The 25,970-nt window shown below is 36.7% G+C and overlaps 1 protein-coding gene across 3 annotated transcripts in view; it reads left to right on the top strand.

The window, feature by feature from the left end:
- GTPBP10 (GTP binding protein 10) overlaps nucleotides 1-23,489 on the top strand; it is a 32,227-nt gene extending 8,738 nt beyond the window's left edge. Inside the window, exons 5-10 of one of the 3 annotated variants that reach the window (XM_061165552.1) lie at nucleotides 7,176-7,249; nucleotides 9,250-9,302; nucleotides 11,589-11,696; nucleotides 12,218-12,295; nucleotides 14,445-14,568; nucleotides 17,684-20,798. In XM_061165552.1, the coding sequence (XP_061021535.1) occupies nucleotides 7,176-7,249; nucleotides 9,250-9,302; nucleotides 11,589-11,696; nucleotides 12,218-12,295; nucleotides 14,445-14,568; nucleotides 17,684-17,946 (700 nt within the window). In that variant the 3' untranslated portion in view covers nucleotides 17,947-20,798. Of the gene's footprint in view, nucleotides 1-7,175; nucleotides 7,250-9,249; nucleotides 9,303-11,588; nucleotides 11,697-12,217; nucleotides 12,296-14,444; nucleotides 14,569-17,683 lie in introns of all 3 variants that reach the window. The other 2 variants (XM_061165553.1, XM_061165554.1) reach the window with 2 other exon arrangements.
- The last annotated feature ends 2,481 nt before the right edge of the window (nucleotides 23,490-25,970 follow it).

Raw genomic sequence — 25,970 nt, forward strand, 5'->3', positions numbered from 1 at the left:
TCTTCAGCACTGAGCTCTCACAGCCATACATGACCACTGGAAAAACCATAGCCTTGACTAGACGGACCTTTGTTGGCCAAGTAATGTCTCTGCTTTTTAATATGCTGTCTAGGTTGGTCATAACTTTTCTTCCAAGAAGTGTCTTTTAATTTCATGGCTGCAATCAGCATCTGCAGTGATTTTGGAGCCCAAAAAGATAAAGTCTGTCACTGTTTACACTGTTTCCCCGTCTATTTGCCATGAAGTGATGGGACCAGATGCCATGATCCTAGTTTTCTGAATGTTGAGCTTTAAGCCAGGTTTTTCACTCTCCTCTTTCACTTTCATCAAGAAGCTCTTTAGTTCTTCACTTTCTGCCATAAGGGTGGTGTCATCTGCATATCTGAGATTATTGATATTTCTCCCAGCAAGCTTGATTCCAGCTTGTGTTTCAACCGGTCCACAGTTTCTCATGATGTATTCTGCATGTAAGTTAAATAAACAGGGTAACAATATGCAGCCTTGACGTTCTCCTTTTCCTATTTGGAACCAGTCTGTTGTTCCATGTCCAGTTCTAACTGTTGCTTCCTGACGTGATACAGATTTCTCAAGAGGCAGGTCAGGTGGTCTGGTATTCCCATCTCTTTCAGAATTTTCCAGAGTTTATTGTGATCTACACAGTCAAAGGCTTTGGTATAGTCAATAAAGCAGAAATAGATGTTTTTCTGGAACTGTCTTGCTTTTTTGATGATCCAGCGGATATTGGCAATTTGATCTCTGCTTCCTCTGCCTTTTCTAAAACCAGCTTGAATATCTGGAAGTTCACAGTTCACTGAAGTATTGCTGAAGCCTGGCTTGGAGAATTTTGAGCATTACTTTGCGAGCGTGTGAGATGAGTGCAATTGTGTGGTAGTTTGAGCATTCTTTGCCATTGCCTTTCTTTGGGATTGGAATGAAAACTGACCTTGTCCAGTCCTGTGGCCACTGCTGAGTTTTCCAAATTTGTTGGCATATTGAGTGCAGCACTTTCACAGCATCATCTTTTAGGATTTGAAATAGCTCAACTGGAATTCCATCACCTCCACTAGCTTTGTTTGTAGTGATGCTTCCTAAGGCCCACTTGACTTCACATTCCCGGATGTCTGGCTCTAGGTGAGTGATCACACCATCATGATTATCTGGGTCATGAAGATCTTTTTTGTACAGTTCTTCTGTGTATTCTTGCCACCTCTTTTTAATACCTTCTGCTTCTGTTAGGTCCATACCATTTCTGTCCTTTATTGTGGGCATCTTTGCATGAAATGCTCCCTTGGTATCTCTAATCTTCTTGACGAGATCTCTAGTCTTTTCCATTCTATTGTTTTCCTCTATTTCTTTACACTGATCACTGAGGAAGGCTTTCTTACCTATCCTTGCTATTCTTTGGAACTCTGCATTCAGATGGGTATATCTTTCCTTTTCTCCTTTGTTTTTTGCTTCTCTTCTTTTCACAGCCATCTGTAAGGCCTCCTGAGACAACCATTTTGCTTTTTTGCATTTCTTTTTCTTGGGGATGGTCTTGATCACTGTCTCATGTACAATGTCATGAATCTCTGTCCATAGTTCATCAGGCACTGTATCAGATCTAGCCCCTTAAATCTGTTTCTCACTTCCACTGTATAATTGTAAGGGATCTGATTTAGGTCATATCTGAATGGTCTAGTGGTTTCCCTTACTTTCTTCAATTTAAGTCTGAATTTGGCAATAAGGAGTTCATGATCTGAGCCACAGTCAGCTCCCGGTTTTGTTTTTGCTGACTGTATAGAGCTTCTCCACCTTTGGCTGCAAAGAATATAATCAGTCTGATTTCAGTGTTGACCATCTGGTGGTGTCCATGTGTAGAGTCTTCACTTGTGTTGTTGGAAGAGGGTGTTTGCTAGGACCACTGTGTTCTCTTGGCAAAACTTTATCAACCTTTGCCCTGCTTCATTCTGTACTCCAAGGCCAAATTTGCCTGTTACTCCAGGTGTTTTCTTGGCTTCCTACATTTGCATTCCAGTCCACTATAATGAAAAGGAGATCTTTTTTGGGTGTTGGTTCTTGAAGGTCTTATAGGTCTTCAAAGAACCGATCAACTTCAGCTTTTTCAGCATTACTGGTCGAAGTGTAGACTTGGATTACTGTGATATGGAATGGTTTGCCTTGGAAACAAACAGATCATCCTGTCATTTTTGAGATTGCATCCAGGTACTGCATTCCGGACCCTTTTGTTTACTATGATGGCTACTCCATTTCTTATAAGGGATTCTTGCCCACAGTAGTAGATATAATGGTCATATCAGTTAAATTCACCCATTCCAGTCCATTTTAGTTTGCTGGTTCCTAAAATGTCGACGTTCACTCTTACCATCTCCTGTTTGACCACTTCCAATTGACCTTGATTCATGGACATAACATTCCAGGTTTCTATGCAATATTTCTCTTTACAACATCGGACCTTACTTCCATCACCAGTCACATCCACAACTGGTGGTTGTTTTTGCTTTGGCTCCATCTCTTCATTCTTTCTGGAGTTATTTCTCCACTGATCTCCAGTGAAGTCGCTCAGTCATGTTCAACTCTGCGACCCCATGGACTGTAGTCTGCCAGGCTCCTCAGTCCATGGGATTCTCCAGGCAAGGGGACTGAAGTGGGTTGCCATTTGCTTCTCCAGGGGATCTTCCTGACCCAAGGATTGAACCTGGGTCTCCTGCATTGCAGGCAGACGCTTTACCATCTGAGCCACCAGGGAAGCCCAAGGGGCTTCCCAGGTGGCGCTAGTGATAAAGAACCTGCCTGCCAATGCAGGAGACAAAAGAGACATGGGTTCGATCCCTGCGTTGGGAAGATCACCTGGAGAAGGAAATGGCAAACCACTCCAGTACTCTTGCCTGGAGAATCCCATGGACAGAGAGGCCTGGCTGGCTGCAGTCCAAGGGGTCACAAAGATTTAGATATGACTGAGCAACTTAACACTAGCACTAATCTCCAGTAGCATATTGGGCACCTACTGACCTGGGGAGTTCATCTTTCAGTGTCCTATCTTTTTGCAGAAAAATCAGTCAAATGCAGTAGTATAAGAGGGTAAAAGAATGTTACCAGATATTAGGAATGAAATTAAAAACCCAAACAAACCACATCTTAAAAAGTATGTAGAAATAAAGAGTAGGGGGGAAATGACTAAGATATTCTTACAAGTTTTAATAGAGGTATTGAAGTATCATCAGTCAGATGGCTAAAGACTGGTACAGTTGATCTCAGCCATTAGCTTTACACACTGTTGAGCACCACGTTGGATCTTGTAATGACCATTCCCCTGTCCTTCACTCTGTTTAGGAACTGTCCATTCTCAGGACTGCAGATCTTACAGTGTTTTTCTCTTTCATCAGCCTCCACCTTCATCAAACAGTGCTATTTAGCTGTAGGGTTTGCAGTGCTGGCACCAGCTGGAGGGAGATAGACAGCAAGGGAGAAGGTAGGTAAAGGAAGGGAAATGCTCAGCTTTGCGTGTCTCCTCTCCCTCTGTCTTCCCCTCCCAAGCTCCACTGCAGCATTCCACAACAGTCAGATGGAAGGTCTAAGGAGAAGGGAGCAGAAACTGCTGCTCCACTCCAACTGCCACTTCCATTCCTTGCCTTCCCGTAGTTTCTTACCTCTTTTCATCTTCCTCTTCTCACATCTCATAGCTTCTTTATCACACTCTTCACTCTGAACTCCTCACCTCTTTCCATGCCTGTCTATGTCTTACGAGCAGGGGCTTAGGGTTCACAGAGGCCTCATACCTGCTGAAGTTGTAACAGAGAAAGATGAGATCTTGGCATTAAAGCTTGCTATTCACATTTAATTTTTTCAATAAAACATAGTTATGAGGGTAATGAGTCATCGGTTCTGTAATACTATTGGGTTGGGCAAAAAGTTTGTTTGGGTTTTTCCATAAGATGTTATGTTGTAAAAGAACTTTTGGCCAACCCAATGTATATTTTTAGGAACTTTATGGACTGGATAGGATTTTGTGGATAAGACTGAGAATCCAGCCATTCACTTTCTCATTTTCTGGAAAAATATGTTTCCGTTTCCATAGAGATACCCTTACAGCCTAAGAAGAACATACCAAGGTTGAGTAGTGAATAAAAGTGGGATGGTGATGGGAGACTTAAGTGAGACTGTTTGTGTTAGAATCTCAAATCTTCTGAAGGCCGGCTGGATGGTCTTGAATACAATATCTCTAAGCCTTTGTTTTCTCTTTAATAGAGGATGGCAATAGTCCTGCCTTAAAAATGTTATTGCTGAGTAAGATTGCATTTGCAGCATAACAGATGTCTTGGATTTATGAATGCTCAATGAGTGAATGGTAGCTGCTATCATTATCATCATCATATATTGTCAACTTATTAGAGACCACATATAGTGAAATAATTAAGCTTTTCAGAAGTGGACTTCATATTAGTTAATATCAAGCATCATGATTCTAGCCACAATGTTTAACATGTATGCTAGTGCTTTTAATTAGGTAACTATTCTTAAAAAGTTACCTAATGTGAATACCAGCATAAGCAGATACCCCTTAACCTTTAAGCCAGCTTCAGGAACGAACTGAGCCTGGAAAGCAAGTTATCATGTAACTAGTATACTTGTACTGCTGTGGTTAAATCTGATCTTTGCATGGGTTGGACCTTAGCCTGTAAAATCTTCATTAGGTAACTTTGAAGAAAAATCTGTTATTGGTTCTTCAATCATTAGCTTCCTTTTTCTTCTTGTATTTTTATCTCTTTGGAAATAGTTGCATTTTTCTTTGCTTAATATTGTTATGAAAATATGGGGATATTAGAATTAAGCAAGTCCAGCTAGTGACAGTCATGGCAAAACTGATTGCAATTTGCTTTACAAAAAGTTACAAGAGCCTAGGTATAATAGGATATAAGAAAACACTGTTTTTCCAGGGGAAACGAGTCAAGCAATCTCGTGTAATTTTATTCTAAATTTATTATAGAAATATTTTAATAAGATTGTTTAAAGAACTTCATTAACAGCTTAAAGTTTTTTATAGAATTCCAAGTTAATATTTGTAGAATATTACACTATTATTCCAAATGAAAATTTGGCAGTTTTGAGAAAAGATCATGATTTGAATGAAAGCTATGAAGACAGGGATAACATTTTTCCTGTTGGTTGCTGTGTTTCTCATGCCTAGTATATTGCCTAACCGAAGTCAATGCTCAGTATGTGTTGGATGATTTTCTGAATTGAAATACACTTGACACATAACGTTAGTTTCAGGTGTACAGTGTAATGATTTGGTATTTGTATATGTTGATCACCACCGTAAGTCTAGTTAGCATCTGTCACTACGTGTAGTTAAAAAATTTTTTTTTCTTGTGATGAGAATTTTAAAAATTTATTCTCTTAGCAACTTTTAAATACTACTGATTATTATTAATTATAATCACCACACTGTACATTAAATCTCCATGACTTACTTATTTTACAACTGGATTTTTTTTTTTTTGGCTGCGCCACACAGCTTGCAGGATCATAGTTCCCCAACCTAGGACTGAACCCAGGCCCTTGGCACTGAAAAGCACAGAGTTCTAACCATGGGATGACCAGAGAATTCCCTACAATTGGATTCTTTACTTTTTCACACCCTTTACTTGTCTTACACCCTCCTTCCCCTACACACATTTTCTGTATGCTTTCATCTGTTAATGGACACCTTGGATTGTATTCACATCTTGGTTACTGTAAGTAGTGCTGCAGTGAACATAGAGGTGTGTATATCTTTTCAAGTTAGTGTTTTGGGATTTTTTTGATAAATATCCAGAAGTGAAATTGCTGGATCATATGGTAGTTCTATTTTTAATTTTTTAAGGAACCTCCATACTGTTTTTCGTAGTGACTGTACAATTTACATTCCCATTGGTTGAATTAATTTAATGAAAATATCTGAATGATTTTAGGAAATTACCTTTTAAGTGGCCCCCATTCTTAGCATTTTCTTTCATCCATTGGGGGCTTTTCTTGAGGGATATTTATCAATAAAATAAAAACCTTTAAAACAGCCAGATATTTTAATGTAATATTTCTTTTTCTAGAAATTTACCTCAAGGAATAAAAGTATATGTAAAGGTTCAAGGATATTCACATCAGTGTTTAAATTCTTTTTTAAAAAAAGTTTGACAAGAAAATCAGTGCTCATTTGTAGAAAGAAAAAAAGAGATGTCTGTTAATTGCCCACTTAATGTTAAGGTGACTTAATGTTGCTGTATTTCTTTCTAGCTGTATGCACATTTTTTGTAATGTCATTTATAACAGTAAAAAAATTTGAGACCACCTAAATGCCTAATAATATGAAATTAGGTAAGTAAATTACAGTGTACCCTTGAAATGCATTCACCTTATATAATTCAGTTTAAAAAGGAGGCCAACCAACTATAAGTAGCCTTTTAGTGAAAAAAGGAATCAAAGCTGAATCTAATCAGATATCTACCAATTTATAGGAATATGTTAAAGGGCATCATGTATATCAGCAGAAAAAAACAGACTGGAAAAGAAACTACAGGACAAATGACCCAGTTTCTTTAAAAATAAAATTACAAAGGGGAGACAAGTTTGAAAGGGAGCCTATACTAAGAGAAATTTAAAAGATACGTCAACCAATTGTAATACCCAGACCTTATTTAGGTTTTTATTTAAATAAACCAACTTTAAAAAAGTTATTAAGAATGTATTAATATTTGTTGAAGCTAGAGGATAGCTAAATCAGGTTCATTACTTTGCTAGTGAAATGTCCATATGAAATGGTTTTTTTAAAAAAATCCACAAAACAATATAAGAGATATTTTGTCAATGTTGGCTAGAGATAGTGAGTTGCAGGTATTTTTATTAATTTCTTTTTGTTTTTCTAAAGGTTTCTTTTGTTTTTCTACAGGTTTTTTTTTTTTTTTTTTTAACGTTACTTGATTGTCAGTAGAGAAACATCTTCAGTGTTCACCATAAATTTATCTTTACCTTTTATATATTTTGTTCCTCAAGTTTTTCAAGACTATAAATTTATATTCTTTTAATTCTAGCAATATTCAAGAAGTCTGTTTTTTGAAATGTTAGGAATTCAGAGATAAGTATTAAAAATGCTGTTATTTGTTGTGATGTATTAATACGAATTTATTTTCTTGTTTCAGATTCCCAAATGCTGGAAAATCCTCTTTGTTAAGTAAGATTTCTCATGCAAAACCTGCAATTGCAGATTATGCATGTAAGTACAATTTTTTTAGTGTGTGGAGGTATATTTTAAAGACTGATTTTTTTTTGAGTATGAATAAAATATAACTGGGATAGCCCTAGTTTGAAAATTCTTGGCAGACAGAATATATGGATTTCCCATTAATCTTTGAAACCTCTATAGCTCTCAGCAAAGTTCCTAGTACTTCTTAGATACTTTGTCGCATTTATTTCTCTGTTGCATAATCATTTGTTTGGTTTAGTTATTATTTTATGAGTACCTACCCTTTATCAAACACTGTGATAAATGCTAGGAAGGCAGAGATCAGTTCTTTTATTCATTAAGCAAGTATTTATTTCCAGGAACTACAATAAGTCCTGGAGTTAAAAAGATTGGTAAACAGAAGTGAATACTGTTACTAATGAATATAAGAGGGTATAATACAGTTTTTTGAAAGAGTGTAGGTGACTGCTTTAGATTTCTTTGGGGAAGTGTGATGGTGGGGCTGAGATATGAACAGTAAACATGAGTTAACTGGTGACAGAAAATGGAGGTCAGAGTCTTTTTAGTCAAAGGAGATAGTGTGTACACACAGGCTTCATGGTGGCAGGGCATAGATTTGTTTGTCTAAAGAACATGTTGTAAGGGGATGAAGGAATCTAGCTGAGGCTAGAGATGTAGGTGGAGATCTATGATATAGGCCATATGGGCTGTATTTGATCTTTATAGCTTTAGAAGAGGTTATAGCTTTTTAACAAAGGATAAAAATGATTAATTTGCTTTTCAAAAATATCTCTTTGCATATAATGTACAAAATGGATTAATGTGGGACATAAGTGGATCTGGAAAGAACTTAGTAGAACTAGCTATTGCAGTAGCAGAGAAGGTATAATGGAAGCTTAGACTAAAAGTAGTGAATGAATGGGCTTCCTGGGTGACTCAGTTGTAAAGAATCTGCCTGCAATGCACAGGCCTCAGGAGAAGCGGGTTCAATCCCTGTGTCAGGAAGATCTCTTGGAGGCAGGCATGGCAACCCACTCCAGTATTCTTGCCTGGAGAGTCCCACAGACAGGAGCCTGGTGGACTGTAGTCCATAGCATTTCAAAGAGTTGGACACGACTGAAGTGACTTAGCAAGCAAGTGAATGAATATAAGAGGATCTCTACCTTCATTAAACAAAATGGCACAGAATGACATTAACATGGAAAGTGAAAGTGAAAGGCGCTTAGTCGTGTCCGACTCTTTGCAACCTGATGGAGTATACAGTTCATGGAATTTTCCAGGCCAGAATACTGGAGTGGGTATCCTTTCCCTTCTCCAGGGGATCTTCCTAACCCAGGGCTCCCACTTCACAGGAAGATTCTTTACAGCTGAGCCACAAGGGAAGCCCAAGAATACTGGAGTGGGTAGCCTATCCCTTCTCCAGTGGATCTTCCCAACCCAGGAATCAAACCGGGGTCTCCTGCATTGCAGGCAGATTCTTTACCAGCTGAGCTATCAGGGAAACTATTGAAAATAAAATCATGGAAAATAAAATCAAACAATTCTAGGGTTAGACTCTGATAAAGTAGAGTTAATTTTGTACTAACTGCTATAAATCTCTTGGCCAGTATTTATTGTTATAAAATAGGGGACCTTTGAGAAGGAAAGAAGAAAAGCAAAAAGTCATAGAAGGAGGCTGCTGTTGGATTGATGGAGGATAACGGAATGAGAAAGGACCAATAGATTTCAGATGTAACCCAAATGACAGAAACCTAAATTCTGTCCCCTGCCCTCAACCCTTTGCCATGCTCTTCATGTTTGAGAGGGACTTTGAGGCCCACTAATTAGATTAGGCCTATGCTTTTGTAGATTATAAAAATCTATATTTGTCCTTTTCCAAAATAATTATACCTTTAATTTCAACGAATGAGAGCATAATCTGAATTAGGTTGTTCACAGAAGGGAAATATTATTTATTTTATACCTAACACTAGGATAGTTTTGAGAGTACAATGCTTTATTCTAGCTTTAATTTACTTTTTTTTTTTTAGTTACAACAATAAAGCCTGAACTTGGAGAAATTATATATAGTGATTTCAAACAGGTGGGTATTTTTTTTTAACTTTTATTCTTTTAAAAATATTTTTATATTTATTTGGCTGCTCTGGTATCCTTAGTTGCAGAATATGGGAATTTGTTTCCCTGACCAAGGATTGAACCTGGGCCCCCTGCATTGGGAGTGCAGAGTCTTAATCACTGGACCACCAGAAAAGTCCCGTAGGTGGCTATTTTTAAAATAAGACTCTTGGTTAGAAATGAAAGTACTTGCCTTATTGCTTAGACTATAATATTCGACAGTTTCTGTGGTGTTGGAAAAAGTAGCAGAATTTTGGTTTTGGTAATTGAAGTCATGATCAAATCAATTCTGCTGAGCACTATCAGAGTAAAATATTGTATAAGAATAATTCTTCCAAAGTTTGGATACAGTTTGTAATTATAACATTGATTGTATCTTAGTCTCCTTGATCTGTTTGTTCTCATTGCAATTCCATATTTTATTGCCATACTTGATTATTGATTTTCATTTCCTAAAAACATATTCTAAAGTTCATGGATGTAATTTTATCCCACTTTACAGTTTAAAAAAATTTTTTTTAATTGAATGGGATTTTGGTCTTAGCAAGCTATTAAAATTTATTTTTCCTTGGTAAGGAAGAACTCTAGTTTTTTTTTTTTTTTTTTTTTTGAGTAATTAGAATAAAGACAAAAAATGGAAAATAATGAAAATTTAAAAATATGTATGATCAGCAGTTGCATTCCTTAGTGTTTACCCAGATAATTGAAAACGTAGGTCTACTCAGAAGCCCACACACAGATGTTTACAGCTGCTTTGTTCATAATTGCCAAAACTTGGAGGCAACCAAGATGTCCTTCAGTAGATGAATGGATAAATAAGCTGTGTACATATTGAAAATTGAATGTCATTCAGCACTAGAAAATAAATAATCAAGCCATGAAAGGACACAGAGGAACCTCCAGTGCTTATTACTAAGTGAAAGAAGCCAGTCTGTAAAAGCTACATCCTGTGTGATTTCAACTATATGATGTTCTGGAAAAAAGGCAAAACTGTAGAAATAGAGAAGATCAGTGGTTACCAAGGATTAGGAGGAAAGAAAAGTTGAGTAGGTAGAAAGGTTGAATAGGCAGCATACAGAGGATTTTTAAGGGCAGTGAAACTATTCTGTATGATATTGTAATGGTAGATACATGTCATAAATTTAGAAAAACCCATAGAATGTATAAAACCTAGATGATGAACCCTAATGTAAAATTTGGACTTGAAATGATGATGTATCAGTGTAGTTTCATATAATCCAATGACATAATTCAAAAGATATCAAAGATGTATATTCATTAATAATAGTAGTATAACAGTAAAAAAATTTTTTAAGCTTTAACAATTACATAGAAGATTAAATAATAAGTAAAATTATAAGTGCAGGATAATAGGAATTTAGAAAACATTATTGGTAATTTAAGGGAAATCAGTAAAAAAAAACCCTGAAGAAAATTTCAGAACGTGAGACCTCTGTATGTACTTTGCTTTGTCACATAGGTACAACTTTCTTTAAAACTGAAAATTTTAACCACACAAGCAGTGTGCGTAGAGCAGTGTCTTTCATCCTTACTGTGCGTCAGTCATCTGACTAGCCTAAGAGCAACGGTGATAAATCACGTTTGGGCCCCAGGGATTTGAAACCAAATCCCTGGGGATAGGGCTTGAGGATCTGTAGTTTATAGTAATTCCTTAGATGATTATGATGTGCGGTGAAGTTTGAAAACCACAAGTATTGAATAATGGTTAATGACTCTAATAATGGTTAATAGTCCTAAGTAGAGTATAGGGACACTGTTTGCTTTACTTTTTAAGAATGGTTAAATCCTGGTAGAATATGAACAGAAAGGACCAGTGGTACCAAACAACCATTTACATATAGAGTAAAACACTTTATGGTACTTACATCCTAAGTCAATGTCTGCTGAATTAATATCCTTGTTTACTTTTAAGAATTTAAAAATTTGAAATTCTTTGAAAAGTTCATATTGAACAGTATAATTTATGGAATTCTAAAGAGAATTTATATTAATAAATGTTAATCTGAGCCCTAGAATTCTTAGATTGTTAAAGTAAAAATGGGACTCTAATTTTTGATAGCAAAGGATTTTGAATCTTAATACACTTATTTTGTTATCAAAGTATCTTGGATTTATTAGAGATACAGTAATTCAGTGGTAATCACAAATTAGAAACTTTATAATTGAAATATGAAAATTGTTGGATGTAATTAGTTTTCATTTTTTATTATTAAACCATTTAATTTTGTATTAGATATCTGTAGCTGATCTTCCTGGTTTAATAGAAGGAGCACATATGAACAAAGGAATGGGCCACAAATTCCTCAAGCATATAGAAAGAACTAAACAACTGCTTTTTGTTGTAAGTCATATGCCTATCAATGTAATGCTTAAAAGAATGTGAGAATCAATGAATTTAGTTTTCCTAGACATTTTTATAATAACATTTAAAGATAAAGTAGTAGCATATATTAATCCACTAAATCTGTTTAAATAGGAGTCAGATTTATTTATAATATGGGGATGGAAATGGAAATGGCAACATTTACTGTATCAGATGAAAGTCTGGCCATATTTGTCAGGTTTAATTCCTTAGGATTTTCTATGTACTACTAAATTACACAGCATTACTTTCCTATTTCATGAGATTATCTTTATTAGTATAAGTTGTTTTCTCTGTACTAGTTTCTCATTAATGATTGTGATATTATAAGAATAATTACAGTGATCTTAAAATATCAATTTCTCTCATTTCAAATTACTAAATTATCAAAAGAGTATAGATTGAGAAATTATTTATAGCTTGAAAGAGTGAAACTATTCAAAACAGAATTGTATAGCTGTCGTTCTTTCATTAAAGGCAATCTTTTTTCCTTTTTTCAGGTTGATATTTCTGGATTTCAGCTTTCTTCCCAAACTCATTACAGAACTGCTTTTGAAACCATAATACTGCTTTCAAAAGTAGGTTTTTCTATCTGGTCTAGTATGTAGGGATAGAGGACTGTATGAAATAACATATGATAATTAGAATAAATATATCTTCTAGCTCTACTTTTTCAAACTTTGGTGGCAGTTAAAGAATAATCTAAACTTGCTGTCTCCAGTTCCTTGATATTCATCCACTTCTCAAACTGTTGTAATCAATAAAACCTTCCTTGATTCCAAATCCCTATTATATAAATTCTTAGACTGACTCTTGCTTAACTTAATTCCTATTTCTTAGACTATTTCCCAGTCTACTTTTTAGGCACTCTGATACCCAGATAGTTTGGTTGTACTTTAGACTAGCTGCCTGTTATATATCTTCGATTGGATGTTCCATTAACTTCTCAAATTTAATATGTGTAGAACTGAACTTGGGCTTCCCTGGTCACTCAATGGCAAAGAATTCGCCTGCAAGGCAGGAGACCCAGGTTCGATCCCTGGGTCGGGAAGATCCCCTGGAGGAGGCCATGGTTGCACACTCCAGTATTCTTGTCTGGAAAATCCCATGGGCTGAGGAGCCTGGTGGGCAACTGTCTGTGGAGTCTCAAAGATTCGGACATCACAAGTGGCTGAGCACGCGCACAGAACTGAACTTTTTAAAAAAATTTTCCAGCCTCCCTCAGAACATTATTGAGTATGTCAGCCAGAAACCTGGGTAGTAGTGATTCTGACTTTCTCACCACCTGTATCAGGCCCTGTCAGTTTTATGCCCTAAATTTCTCTGAAATGCAGCTATTTGTCTTCACTTGCACTGTTGTAATCGTCAGCCCCTTACTTCTTTTCAGGCCATGTTTTCTAGGTAGCTAGAGTGATCTTTGTTAAAGAACCAAGCAGATGTTTGTTCCCTGCTCTGATGGCCCCCCCATAGCAATGGGTTAGGTTGAAGTCTAATCTGAACATGGTATATGAGGCAAAGTTGGGTTCCTACCAAGCACTGTGTCTCTATTGTTCCTGCACCCTCTCCCGCTTCCCCCAAGCAACACCCTGTACATTCTCTATCCAGCCATATGATTTCTCTCTAACGGAACATGATATCTTTTACGTTAATGACTTTTATATCCTATTTCCTAGCTATGTTTTTTCCTATTATTGATAATGCTGTGAACATTTGTGTACAGGTTTTTGTGTGGGTATGTTTTCCTTTCTCTTGGGTATATATGTATATCTAGGGGTGAAATTACTGGATAATAAGGTAAATCTAACATTTTGAGGAACTGCCAAACTATTCTCCAAAGTGACTGCAGCACTGAATTACTTTATACTCTTAACTAGCAATGTATGAAGGTTCCAACTTTTCCACATTAATGTCAACATTCATTATTACCTTTTTTACTTTGCCTTTCCTAGTAGGAATGAAGTAGTATTTCATTGTGGTTATGATTTGCATTTCTCTCGTGGCTAATGGTGTTGAGCATCTTTTTATGTGCTTATTAGCCATTTGTATGTGTTTGGAGAAATGTCTATTCAGATTGGTTGCCCATTTTTAAATTGAGCTATCTTTTAATTGTTGAGTTGTAAGAGTTTTTTATAATTTAGATTCAAGTCCCTTATATGATTTGCAAATATTTTCTCCTATTCTTTCAGTTGTCTTTTAACTTTCTTTCTGTTGCCTTTTGAAGCATGGAATTTAAAACTGATGGAGTCCCCTTTGTCTATTCTTTCTTTTATTCCTACTTTTAGTGTCAGATATAAGAAGCCACTACCTAATCCATGGTCACAAAGATTTACTTCTAAGCATACTTACTTTTTCCAAGAATAATACAGGCATAGGATTAATTGTTATTATTTAGTTCTCAATTTTATCTGTGTGCTTAATAGAAATCCAATATCTGTATTTGTCTCTAGGCACAAAATCACTTACTGATTTCAGAGATGTGAATGGGCCCTAGAATACCCAGGCCTATAAAGTATAGAAAGACATTACCAGGGAGCGGGGATCGGGATGGGGAACATAGGTAAATCCGTGGCTGATTCATGTGAATGTATGGCAAAAACCACAATATTGTAAAGTAATTAGCCTCCAACTAATAAAAATAAACGAAAAAAAAGAAAAAGACATTACCAAATAGGTCATTTATATAGATATTTTAATACAGTTATTTGGTTTCTCTCTTTTGATTTAAAGGAGTTAGAATTGTACAAAGAGGAACTTCAGACAAAACCTGCACTCCTAGCAGTAAATAAAATGGACTTGCCAGATGCACAGGATAAATTCCATGTACTGATGAACCAACTCCAGAATCCTAAAGGTAAACCTGTTCATTCATTTAGTGCCAGTTTAATGAATATCTGTTTCTGCTTTATTGACTATGCCAAAGCCTTTGACTATGTGGATCACAATAAACTCTGGAAAATTCTGAAAGAGATGGGAATACCAGACCACCTGACCTGCCTCCTAAGAAATCTGTATGCAGGTCAGGAAGCAACAGTTAGAACTGGACATGGAACAACAGACTGGTTCCAGATAGGAAAAGGAGTACGTCAAGTCTGTATATTGTCACCCTGCTTATTTAACTTATATGCAGAGTACATCATGAGAAATGCTGGGCTGGAAGTAGCACAAGCTGGAATCAAGATTGCTGGGAGAAATACCAATAACCTCAGATATGTGGATGACACCACGCTTATGGCAGAAAGTGAAGAAGAACTAAAGAGCCTCTTGATGAAAGTGAAAGAAGGGAGTGAAAAAGTTGGCTTAAAGCTCAACATTCAGAAAACTAAGATCATGGCCTCCTGTCCCATCACTTCATGGGAAATAGATGGGGAAACAGTGGAAACAGTGTCAGACTTTATTTTGGGGGGCTCCAAAATCACTGCAGATGCTGATTGCAGCCATGAAATTAAAAGATGCTTACTCCTTGGAAGGAAAGTTATGACCCACCTAGACAGCATATTAAAAAACAGAGACATTACTGGGCCAACAAAGGTCCATCTAGTCAAGGCTATGGTTTTTCCAGTAGTCATGTATGAATGTGAGAGTTGGACTATAAAGAAAGCTGAACACCGAAGAATTGATGCTTTTGAACTGTGGTGTTGGGGAAAACTCTTGAGAGTCCCTTGAACTGCAAGGAGATCCAACCAGTTCATCCTAAAGGAGATCAGTCCTGGGTGTTCATTGGAAGGACTGATGCTGAAGCTGAAACTCCAATACTTTGTCCCCCTGATGTGAAGAGCTGACTCATTTGAAAAGACCCTGATGCTGGGAAAGATTGAGGGCAGGAGGAAAAGGGGACGACAGAGGATGAGATGTTTGGATGGCATCACCGACTCAATGGATTATGAGTTTGGGAAAAGACTGGGAGTTGATGATGGACAGGGAGGCCTGGTGTGCTGCGATTCACAGGGTCGCCAAGAGTCAGACAACGACTGAGCAACTGAACTGAACTGAATTAATGAATACCTACTATTTGCAGAGACTTCAGTGTACTATAATCAGTGGGGAAAAAAACTGAAACCTGTTCCTCTTAAAAAAAAAAAGTGTGTTTGAAGAAAAAACACATACCATATGAAACTTAAATGTCATATAGACAATGTGTTATAAGACATAGAAGGGAAGAAAGATTAATTTGAGCTGAAAAGTTCAGGCATCATCAAGAAGTGAAACTTAAACTGGGCTCTTAAAGAGTTAATGGGATTTGGTTCAGAAGAGGAAAAGGTCACCATATACCTATGAAGTCTTTTCACTTTTAACTTATTTCACAAGTTCTAAAACTTCATTCCCCTAGTACATCATGAATTTAAAAACAGGGCTAGTAGTTCTAAAGAGACATGTATCTTTGCAGTGCCAGGTCTATAGATCTCTGGAGAGTATTAATCTTCTAAAAGGAACTTGAGTTGTTTGTATCTGTGGCACAGAATAATAGATGCTGTTACTTCTAAAGGATTTGTGTGAAATTGGTCCCTAAATGAACCACTTTGTATAAAGGAATTTAAAGGGATTCTCCATTGTTTTGAATATTGACCTTTGCAGAACACACTCTACCGTATAGAGATGATGCTTTCATTTTTCTGAGTCTAGTAGAGGGCCTTTTGCACAAATGAGAAAAGTAGGATGGAAGGTAAGTGGTTAACATGTTTTTTAAATAGACTTAACCTGTTTTTATCCTTGAGATAAAAATTGAGGAAAATAAATTATAATGTACCAGGACTATCAGACAGCACCAGAAGATCCTCTCTCTTCTCCTAAAAACCCTTATGTATATATTGGGCCTGCCCTTGAGTTAATAAGTTACTTTGGGGGTATAAATATTCCTCGAAATATTTATAAATAATAAAATGTTTATTCCTTTATGTCATTTGTTTTATGAGGTCATTAGATCTGTTTGCTGGTTGATCTTGCAGAAAAGGGAATTTTCAGAAGAGGTACCAGAGAGGGGGTAACTCAGGAGTTTGTGGCTATTTTGGCCTATAATAAAAACTATGTAGTCACCTCAGTGATGATTTCCAAATTAGCCTCTCTTTTCCTTGGGGCTAAATGAATCCCAGAAACCAAGCTTTGTATTGATTTGGTTAATCTCTTTTAGCCAGCCTTTCCAGGTGATATCAGTGTTGATCCATCCCATCAGTATGCCATCCTCCCTTCTGTTGCCTTGGTAGCAAAGAAGAAGCAAAAGTTACCTAACGGTTGTCAGCCCCAATGGGGTAAAATATTGGATTCATCTAAAATGAACTCTCCTTGAATTGTTCTCAATTTTAGTATGGCTCCTAGTACCAGTGATGATAAGTCTCTAAATTTGGACAGTTAAAGGCCACCTGTGTGCTGAAGCAAACTAGAATATCCCAAGTCACAAATGATTTTATTTTTATAGAAAAGCTCTCAGAGTCTGTGTTGCCTTACGTTATTGAACTGCCCCAAAACAAAATTTATTGCTTCTGTAAGTAAATAATCTTGTGTGATTTATCTTTTGATTGGAGGGTTGTGTGCTCAGTCGTGTCCAGTTCTTTGTAATCCCATGGACCATAATCCGCCAGACTCCTATGTCCATAGAATTTTTCCAGGCAAGAATACTAGAGTAGGTTGCCATTTCCTACTTCAGGGAATCTTCCTAACTCGGTGAATTTGCGTCTCCTGCCTCTCCTGCATTGGCAGGCAAATTTTTTACCACTGTTTACCACTGTTTACCATTACTTGGGAACTTGTACTTCATTCAGTTTAAAATATATTCATGTAACAAATATTTACTGAGCACCACTCATGTGCCAAGAACCTTACCATTGTCGTTAGTAAAAACCAAAGGTGCTAAGAGCTTATTAGAGAAGGAAAAAAGAAAAACTGCTAAGTTTTTGGTTCACAAATGAAACCTCTAGCATAGTTGACTTATTTTCAAAGACAATGAAAATCAGCTTATATTTGTGTTGTTTCAGAATTTTTGCATTTATTTGAAAAAAGCATGATTCCAGAGAGGACTGTGGAATTCCAACAAATCATCCCCATCTCTGCAATTACTGGAGAAGGAATTGATGAACTAAAGAACTGTATAAGGAAATCTCTGGATGAACACGCCAACCAGGAAAATGATGCATATCATAAGAAGCAGTTGCTTAATCTACATATTTCCAATACAGTATCTTATAGTGAGCCACCATCAAAGAATGCTGTTTCGAGTCCTAGAATGGATATAACTTAAATGTATTAAAAGTGATACTGAAATTGTGTTCATTTGAAAGCTCTTTGACGAACATTTTTTAGAATGTTGGTTGTCACTAACCTGCTGTATATACTATCATTCAAGAACCATATTTTTAAAGATGTTTAGTTAAGTTTATCAACAGATAAAAAAATAACTGAGAGTTAAAAATGACAGTTTATAATATTATGGTCATCCACCTGTAATAACATCCTATAGTATTCTATATGTAAGTCTCTAGTGAGATAATTTTTAAGGTTATAAAAAAGGATTCCTTAAGAGCAACTAGGTTTTATTTCTTTGTTTTTGAGTTTGTCATTACCTGGTTCTCCTAAATTTGTAATAGTTCTCTTTTTTTTTGAAAAACCTCAAACTCCTGAATTTGAACATATTCACTGATAATAAAGATCACTGATAATCAGCAGATAGATCTTTGCAGTTTTAGCTTTTGGAATTTTTTCTTTCTTAAGTATGAATATTATTATCCTCCTTTGGAACACACTAATGTATATCTCATTTTCTGTCTGTTTCACTGTCTACTTCCATATTTTAGTAAAGAGAATAAATAGGAAGTACAGTATTAAGGAATATTATCAATCGTCAATATATTCTCAGGAGATTGTAATTTCTAAATTTTTCTTGACTTTCAAAAATACTTAAAATTAGACATTTTCTTGTAATGTATTTTATTGTAAAATACACATATTTAAAAAAAATAAAATTTAAACAGTGCAAAAGCATATATAGTAAAAAAAAAAAAAAAAAGTTCCAATCTTTTTGCATCAGGCTTTCCAGTTCTTAGAGAAAACCACATGTTCCTACAGGATATTTTTATGCATGTATCTTTTTGCCTAAATGAGTTCATTATATAAACTTTTCCAAAGTTTTTTTGTTTGTTTTTATAGAATAATAGCAAGTTAAAGAGCTTCTGAAAAGTATTCTTCAGTGCTACTCTTAAACTGTTAGAAATTGTTTTGGAATTTAACGCTAAGTGAAGCCTTGAAAAGTAAAAGTGTTAGTTGCGCAGTTTTGTCCAGCTCTTCATGACTCCATGGACTATAGCCCACCAGACTCTTCTGTCCATGGGGTTTTCCAGGCAAAAATACTGGAGTGGGTTGCCATGCCCTCCTCCAGGAGATCTTCCTGACCCATGGATTGAACCTGGGTCTCCTGCGTTGCAGGCAGATTCTTTACCGTCTCAGCCCCCAGGGAAACCTTCAGTTTAGTTCAGTTCAGTTGCTCGGTCATATCCGACTCTTTGCGACCCCATGGACTGCAGCATGCCAGGCCTCCCTGTCCATCACCAACTCCTAGAGCTTACTCAAACTCATGTCCGTTGAGTCGGTGATGCCATCCAACCATCTCATCCTCTGTCATCCCCTTCTCCTCCCTCCTTCAATCTTTTCCAGCATCAGGGTCTTTTCAAATGAGAAAATGGGAACCCTTAACAAGTATTAAATAAAAATGTCCATATCATTCTACTTAAATTTCTTCTGATATGACAATGTGAGTGTCTTCTTACAAGTGTTATTTCACTTTTATTTGTTCTGTTTTCTATTCTCCACTCCTACCTCCCATCCCAGTCCCCAGATCACTGGCTTTTCTTGTATTTGTTTTCATGCATGGTATTTATTGAGTTTCTCCTTTGTGTCAGGCACTGTGCAGGGCACTGCATGTACAGTGTTGAGGAGAATAGATAGGACCGGCTGCCTTCAAGGATCTCACATTGAACAGCAGAAGCTGCTGGAGATTAGAGCATTTTACAGAAAAGTAAAAGAGTGAGGAAAGCATTGGGAATTTGAACATCTCTACTGATCGTAGTGTCCAGGTTTCATACTGGGTATGTTTTACATTTATGACTTGAGTCTCATTTTTCTCTCTTTCTATTATTTCTACTTTTTCTACTTCTGTTATTTCCTAAGTATAAACAAGTAGCAGTGTGTGAGGACAGTTTCATCCGGTGAATTTCTGACACCATAATCTTGCTTTTTGCTGTAACAAAGGGTAGCAGATGTGTGTTGAGGACTAAGAGGAATTGTAGCTTATTATGTCTTTATTACCTAGGTTACTACTCTACGACTGAAACATTTTATGTAAATCACTAAAATGTTCCATTATTTTTATTTTCCTACCAAAAGTGTACCCTCTATCCCTTTTTTTGATGGTTGATTTTTACTCTAAAGAAGAAAATCTGAATTCCTTTTTCATTTTATAAAAAATAAGTTTAAACATTTATTTTGAAATAAATACTTTAACTGCCATTTATTTTGTCCTTAAGCAAGACTTTTTCATTTTCATCTTTCAAAATAAATACTTTTTGGATCCTTAATTGCTATAGTACTGAACGGCCAGGGTATCAATACACTATGTATAACAAATTTTTACCAAGTCCCAGTAGTTCATGCAGAGCTTACTACACCAGATAGATTTACCATCATGATTCACAAATGTAAATCACCAGACACTGTCAAGTATTAAGTATACTATACTGTGAGGTTGGAAAGATTTTTACTATGGGAAGAAAAAAATTCAGAAACTTACTATGTTGTTCTTTTTATAATATATATCCATAATATTCTTATCATAGCAAAATGACCTTTATGTTAAATTACTATTTTCTTTTAAGTAATAAACATTTATTATTCAGGGGGAAAAAATCTGCTTTCATAATGGGAAAAATTAGGTCAGGGGTATTTTATTTCAGGTTTTATCCAGTTTTCTTATAAAGTTATGTTTTCTTTTAGCTCAGTGTTCATTTGCTTTGTGAGGACAGAAGTCAGAGATTCTTTGGAGAAAGTTAATGAAAGCTACAGATTTGTTTTTCTTGCTAAAAATATACACAGACACATGGAATATTTCCCAGTTTCTTGAGGTTTACAAAGTTCTGATAAGATTTCAGTTAATAAAGGTAAGTTCCATCTAGAAATTTGTAATACAATTTGTAATGTACCTTTGGGGCTTCCGTGACAGCTCGCTGGTAAAGAATCCTCTTGCAGTGCAGGAGACGCGGGTTGGATCCCTGGGTCAGGAAGATCCTCTAAGGAGAAAATGGCAACCCACTCCACTAATCCCAGAAAATCCTGTGGGCAGAGGAGCCTGGCGGGATACAGGCCATAGGGTCATAAAAGAGTTGAATGCGACTGAGTGACTAAGCGACAACAATATACCATTTAGGTACATTAAAAATAATGTTTCAAAGCAACAGCATATAAGTATACTTACAAGCTATAGCTTAAAAAACAATGAAAATGATCAGTAATATAAACAGTAAAAGTTATACAAAAGACACTTACATTTTTAAAATATGGCAGCATCTTTTTTGAAGACCAAATTGTTAGGTTGGATAGTAGGTACATGAGTGTTTTGTTTTGGCTTTGTAACTTTTGATGAGTCTAAAGTATTTTATAATTAAACATAGCTTGCCTTGCAAAAGTTTATAACTTGGGAATTAAGATACAAACATTGTTGATAAATGTTTGCAGACAACATGGTACAGTCTTTACTGCAGAGTTTAATAATGAAAAATATCCATTTTTTTCCTTGAAGAGCTATTTCAGAGAAGCATTTGATTTGTTTTCTGTTTTGTGACTGGAAGTGGCAAAAGAGGGAACATATCAGAGGAATCTCTAGTTTTGAATGTGTGTCACAAGCCATCTGAAGGAAAAGCCAAATCAAATAAGTGACAGGAATGAGAAAAGGAGAAAAAAGAGAAAAATATGTAGTTGGAAAGTTGGAGTATTTTCTTGTAGAGTAAAAGTTGGGCTCAGTGCCTCAGCTGGATGAAAAGCCAGTGGCAATTTCAACTACCTTTTTGGACCATAACTAACCACTAATTTTAGGCACTTCTAATTTTAAAAGTTTTGTTTCTTGTTATATGATAGTAGCTTAATTAATAATTGTTGGGTACTTTGAAGACTTCAGAGGAAATAATGTCCTTTGTGTGTATTATTAATGTGTTCATAATAGAAATCAAATCCTTTGGGGTACCCAGATATCAAGCTATGTGAAGTATAGCTATTATCTGAAACATGTCCTTTCCTTTGAAATACTTGGAATTTGAAGAACAGGGTATGCAATTTATAAATAATTCTGGAGCAATATATGGCAAGGCAGTTTTTTCCTATTTATTTTGTAAACTGAGTACATTGAAAGTTGAAAGCAAAGGACAAGAGCTTCCTTTGTTCATGACACATATTTCAATATATTTTTCTGAAATTGTATCTTCTGACCAGTGCCTTCATTTTCTTGTTATCAAATATTGGTATTATTTCTATATAAAAGGCTTTAGGAAGGCTATGGTATAATTTTCTTAAGAAAAAGGATACTATTATAAAGCTAAAACATACTTTGAGTTTTATTTGTATATGGTTTGCTACATTTGGGGAGACTGAAAATATTTTGTCAGGAGCAGACATTGAGTAAAAGGTTAGGGCTGTGGATGGATTTGAAACACAATTATATGACAGAGTAAATAAAACCCCCTGAATACATAAAAGTCCCTGGTCTACCAAGTTCTAATGGGGGGAAATAAGAGTACTGTGTAATAATGGAGCCTCAGTTTTAAAAATAAATCTTTCTGTGAACTGGTACTACTGTCAGGGTCAAGAGAAATTGTAAGAACACTATTGAGCACATATCACCTTTCCTATAAAAACATGACCCAGAAAACTCACATGCTTTGTTGTTGTTCATTCGCTCAGTTGTGTCTGACTGTGACCCCATGGACTGCAGCCAGACTTTCCTGTCCTTACTTCCTTACCTTCCCTACCTCCCGGAATTTGCTCAAACTCGTGTCCATTGAGTCAGTGATGCCATCCAGCCATCTCATTCTCTGTCGCTCCCTTCTCCACTTGCCTTCGGTCTTTCCCAGCATCAGGGTCTTTTCCAGTGAGTTGGCTCTTCACATCAGGTGGCCAAAGTTTTGGAACTTCAGCATCAGTCCTTCCAATGAATATTCAGGATTGATTTCCTTTAGTATTGACTGGTTTGATCTCCTTACTGTCCAAGGGACTCTCAAGAGTCTTCTTTAGCACCACAGTTAGAAAGCATCAGTTCTTTGGTGCTCAGCCTTTATTGTGTTCCAACTCTCATATCCACACGTGACTACTGGAAAATCCATAGCTTTGACTATATGGACCTTTGTCAGCAAAGTAATGTCTCTGCTTTTTAATACGCTGTCTAGGTTTGTCATGGCTTTTCTTCCAAGGAGCAAGTATCTTTTAATTTCGTGGCTGCAGTCACTGTCTGCAGTGAATTTGGAGCCCAAGAAAATAAAATCTGTCACCATTTCTACTTTTTCCCCATCTATTTGCCATGAAGTGATGGGACCCATTAATGTCATAATGCCAAATTTGTAACATATTCATCAAATGTTTAACATACAGGTTTCTCTTTAAAAACTGGGTTAAAAATATGCGTGGTGCAGAGTGAAGTAAGCCAGAAAGATAAAGACCAATACAGTATACTAACGCATATATATGGAATTTTAAAAGATGGTAACGCTATACGCAAAGCAGAAAAAGAGACACAGATGTACAGAACAGACTTTTAGACTCTGTGGGAGAAGGCGAGGGTGGGAATGTTCTGAGAGAACAGCACTGAAACAAGTATACCATCAAGGGTGAAACAGATCACCAGCCCAGGTTGGATGCATGAGACAAGTGCTCAGGGCTGGTGCACTGGAAGACCCAGAGGGATGGGATGGAGAGAGAGGTGGGAGGGGGGATCGGGATGGGGAATACATGTAAATCCACGGCTGATTCATGTCAATGTATGGCAAAAACCACTACAATATTGTAAAGTAATTAGCCTCCAACTAATAAATGGAAAAAAAAAATCCATGGTGAAAGACAGATTTAAAACACCTGAAAGCAATTCCGGGAAAAAGCCTTTAATTAATTATTGTACTTTAAGCCAACTGTGTTGTACAAATCCCCTACCCTCCTGACTTCCTCCCCTCTTCACTAGTAACTTTATTAACGAAGATCAGGAACAAGTGTTGTCATCGTATGTGATAGTAGACTACACTTTCCTAACAGGTTTGTTTTTTTCAAGTGTTAATCACTGTCATGTCCAACTCTTTCTGACCCCATGGACTATATGTAGCTTGCCAGCCTCCTCTGGACTGTATGTAGCTTGCTAGCTTCCTCTGTCCATGGACTTTTCCAGGCAAGCGTACTGGAGTGGGAAGCCAATCCCCTCTCCAGGGAATCGTCCCAATCCAGGGATCAAAGCTGGGTCTCCTTCATTGCAGACAGATTCTTTACCATCTGAGCCACCAGGGAAGCAAGGCTTTATTGGGCCTTAATAAACAGGTACCCCTGTTCACTCCCCTAACAGTTTTTTAATATAAAGTTTTATTTATTTTTGGCCGTGCTGGGTCTTCATTGCTATGTGGGTTTTTCTCTAGTTGTGGCGAGTGGGGGCTACTCTCTAGTTGCAGTGCATGGGCTTCGCATTGCAGTGGCTTCTGTTGTTGTGGCACACAGGCTTAGTTGCTCCATGGCATGTGAAGTCTTCCCCGATTAGGGATTGAACCCATGTCTTCTGCATTGACAGGTGGATTCTTTACCACTGAGCCACCAGGAAAGTCCTCCGCTAACCGTTTTTAAATATGACATCTCACTGTGTGATTTATCCAAAACCTTCTTCCCTTATTTCTTGTATTACTTTGCTAAAGTTACCATAACAAAGCGTCACAAACTGGGGACTTAAAAAACAGAAATTTATAGTCTCACAGTTCTAGAAGCTAGAAGTTGGAGATCAAGGTACCAACAGGATTGATGCCTTCAGAAAGCTGTGAGCGAGGACAGGTTCCATGCCACTCACCTAGCTTGTAGTGGTTAGCTGGCAGCCTTTGGCACTCCTTGGCCTGTAGAAGCATCACCCCAATTTCTGTCATCTTTGCATGGCACATTCTGTGTGTGAGGTTGCCTCCAGATTTTCCCTTTTCCTAACAAAAACAGCCATATGGATTAAGGCTAATACTAATGAGCTCTTTTTAACTTGATTACTTGAGTAAAGACCTGACCTCCAAGTAACATTACATCCTAATGTATGCTGGGGGAGTTAGGACCTCAGCAGATGAATTTTTGAGGGACGTATTCAACCCATGTTTCCCTACTTCTCTTTCTGCACTTTTCAATAAGTATAAATGTACTTTACAAGTATACTTTACAAGTATAAATGTACTTCCCAACTATATTTGCCAACTTCCCAATTATAGATAGTCATTTTTTGACAGTCCCCTCTGAAAACTAGTATATGGTTTTTTTCATTAATCTAAATTTGCTGAATTGTAGTCATGGATTTGGAAAAATACTATGGTGAGATATGACTGATGCATGGAAACATGCATGTCATGGAAACATGACTGATGCATGGAACAATATGTGCTAATTATAACTAGTTTACAATTGGAGGTTGAACTATGCTGTTTAGGGAGGATACAAATATTCAAAGAAGGGGCGAGTTAGGTAGATTTGAGTGGGCCAAGAGACAGTACGAGGACATTGCAAGTTCAGGAATAACTTCATTGAGCATTTAGAGTGAAGGAAATGGCAACCCACTCCAGTATCCTTGCCTGGAAAAGCCCCATGGACAGAGGAGCCTGGCCGGGCTACAGTCGATGGGATTGCAAAGAGTCGGACATGACTGAGCACTTTCATTTTCAAGATCTTAGAGGCAGAAGTCCAAAAATTGGAGATTGTCTTGATTCTGGAGAACTGACGAATGACAATTACCTTTTGGGAAGATCTACCACTTAACTTCCTCTTGACTTTAGGCAAATTATTTAACTTTTATGCATCTCACTTTCTTTGTTGCTGGAAGGGACCCCCTTCCTGCAACAAATGTACATTGCATTAGAATACTCAGTACATTCTTCTTTTCCATTCTTCCCCAAGTCCTATTCCTTTGAGGCTGGAAACTACAAGTTTAAGATGGTAGCTGAGTGGGGTTTAAGGTTTGATTCCTCCCAAGGATCCATGCATCTTGGAAGGAAATTTCTAAAAATTATGAAGTTA

Source organism: Dama dama, chromosome 18, assembly GCF_033118175.1.
Source record: "Dama dama isolate Ldn47 chromosome 18, ASM3311817v1, whole genome shotgun sequence".
NCBI lineage: Eukaryota > Metazoa > Chordata > Mammalia > Artiodactyla > Cervidae > Dama > Dama dama.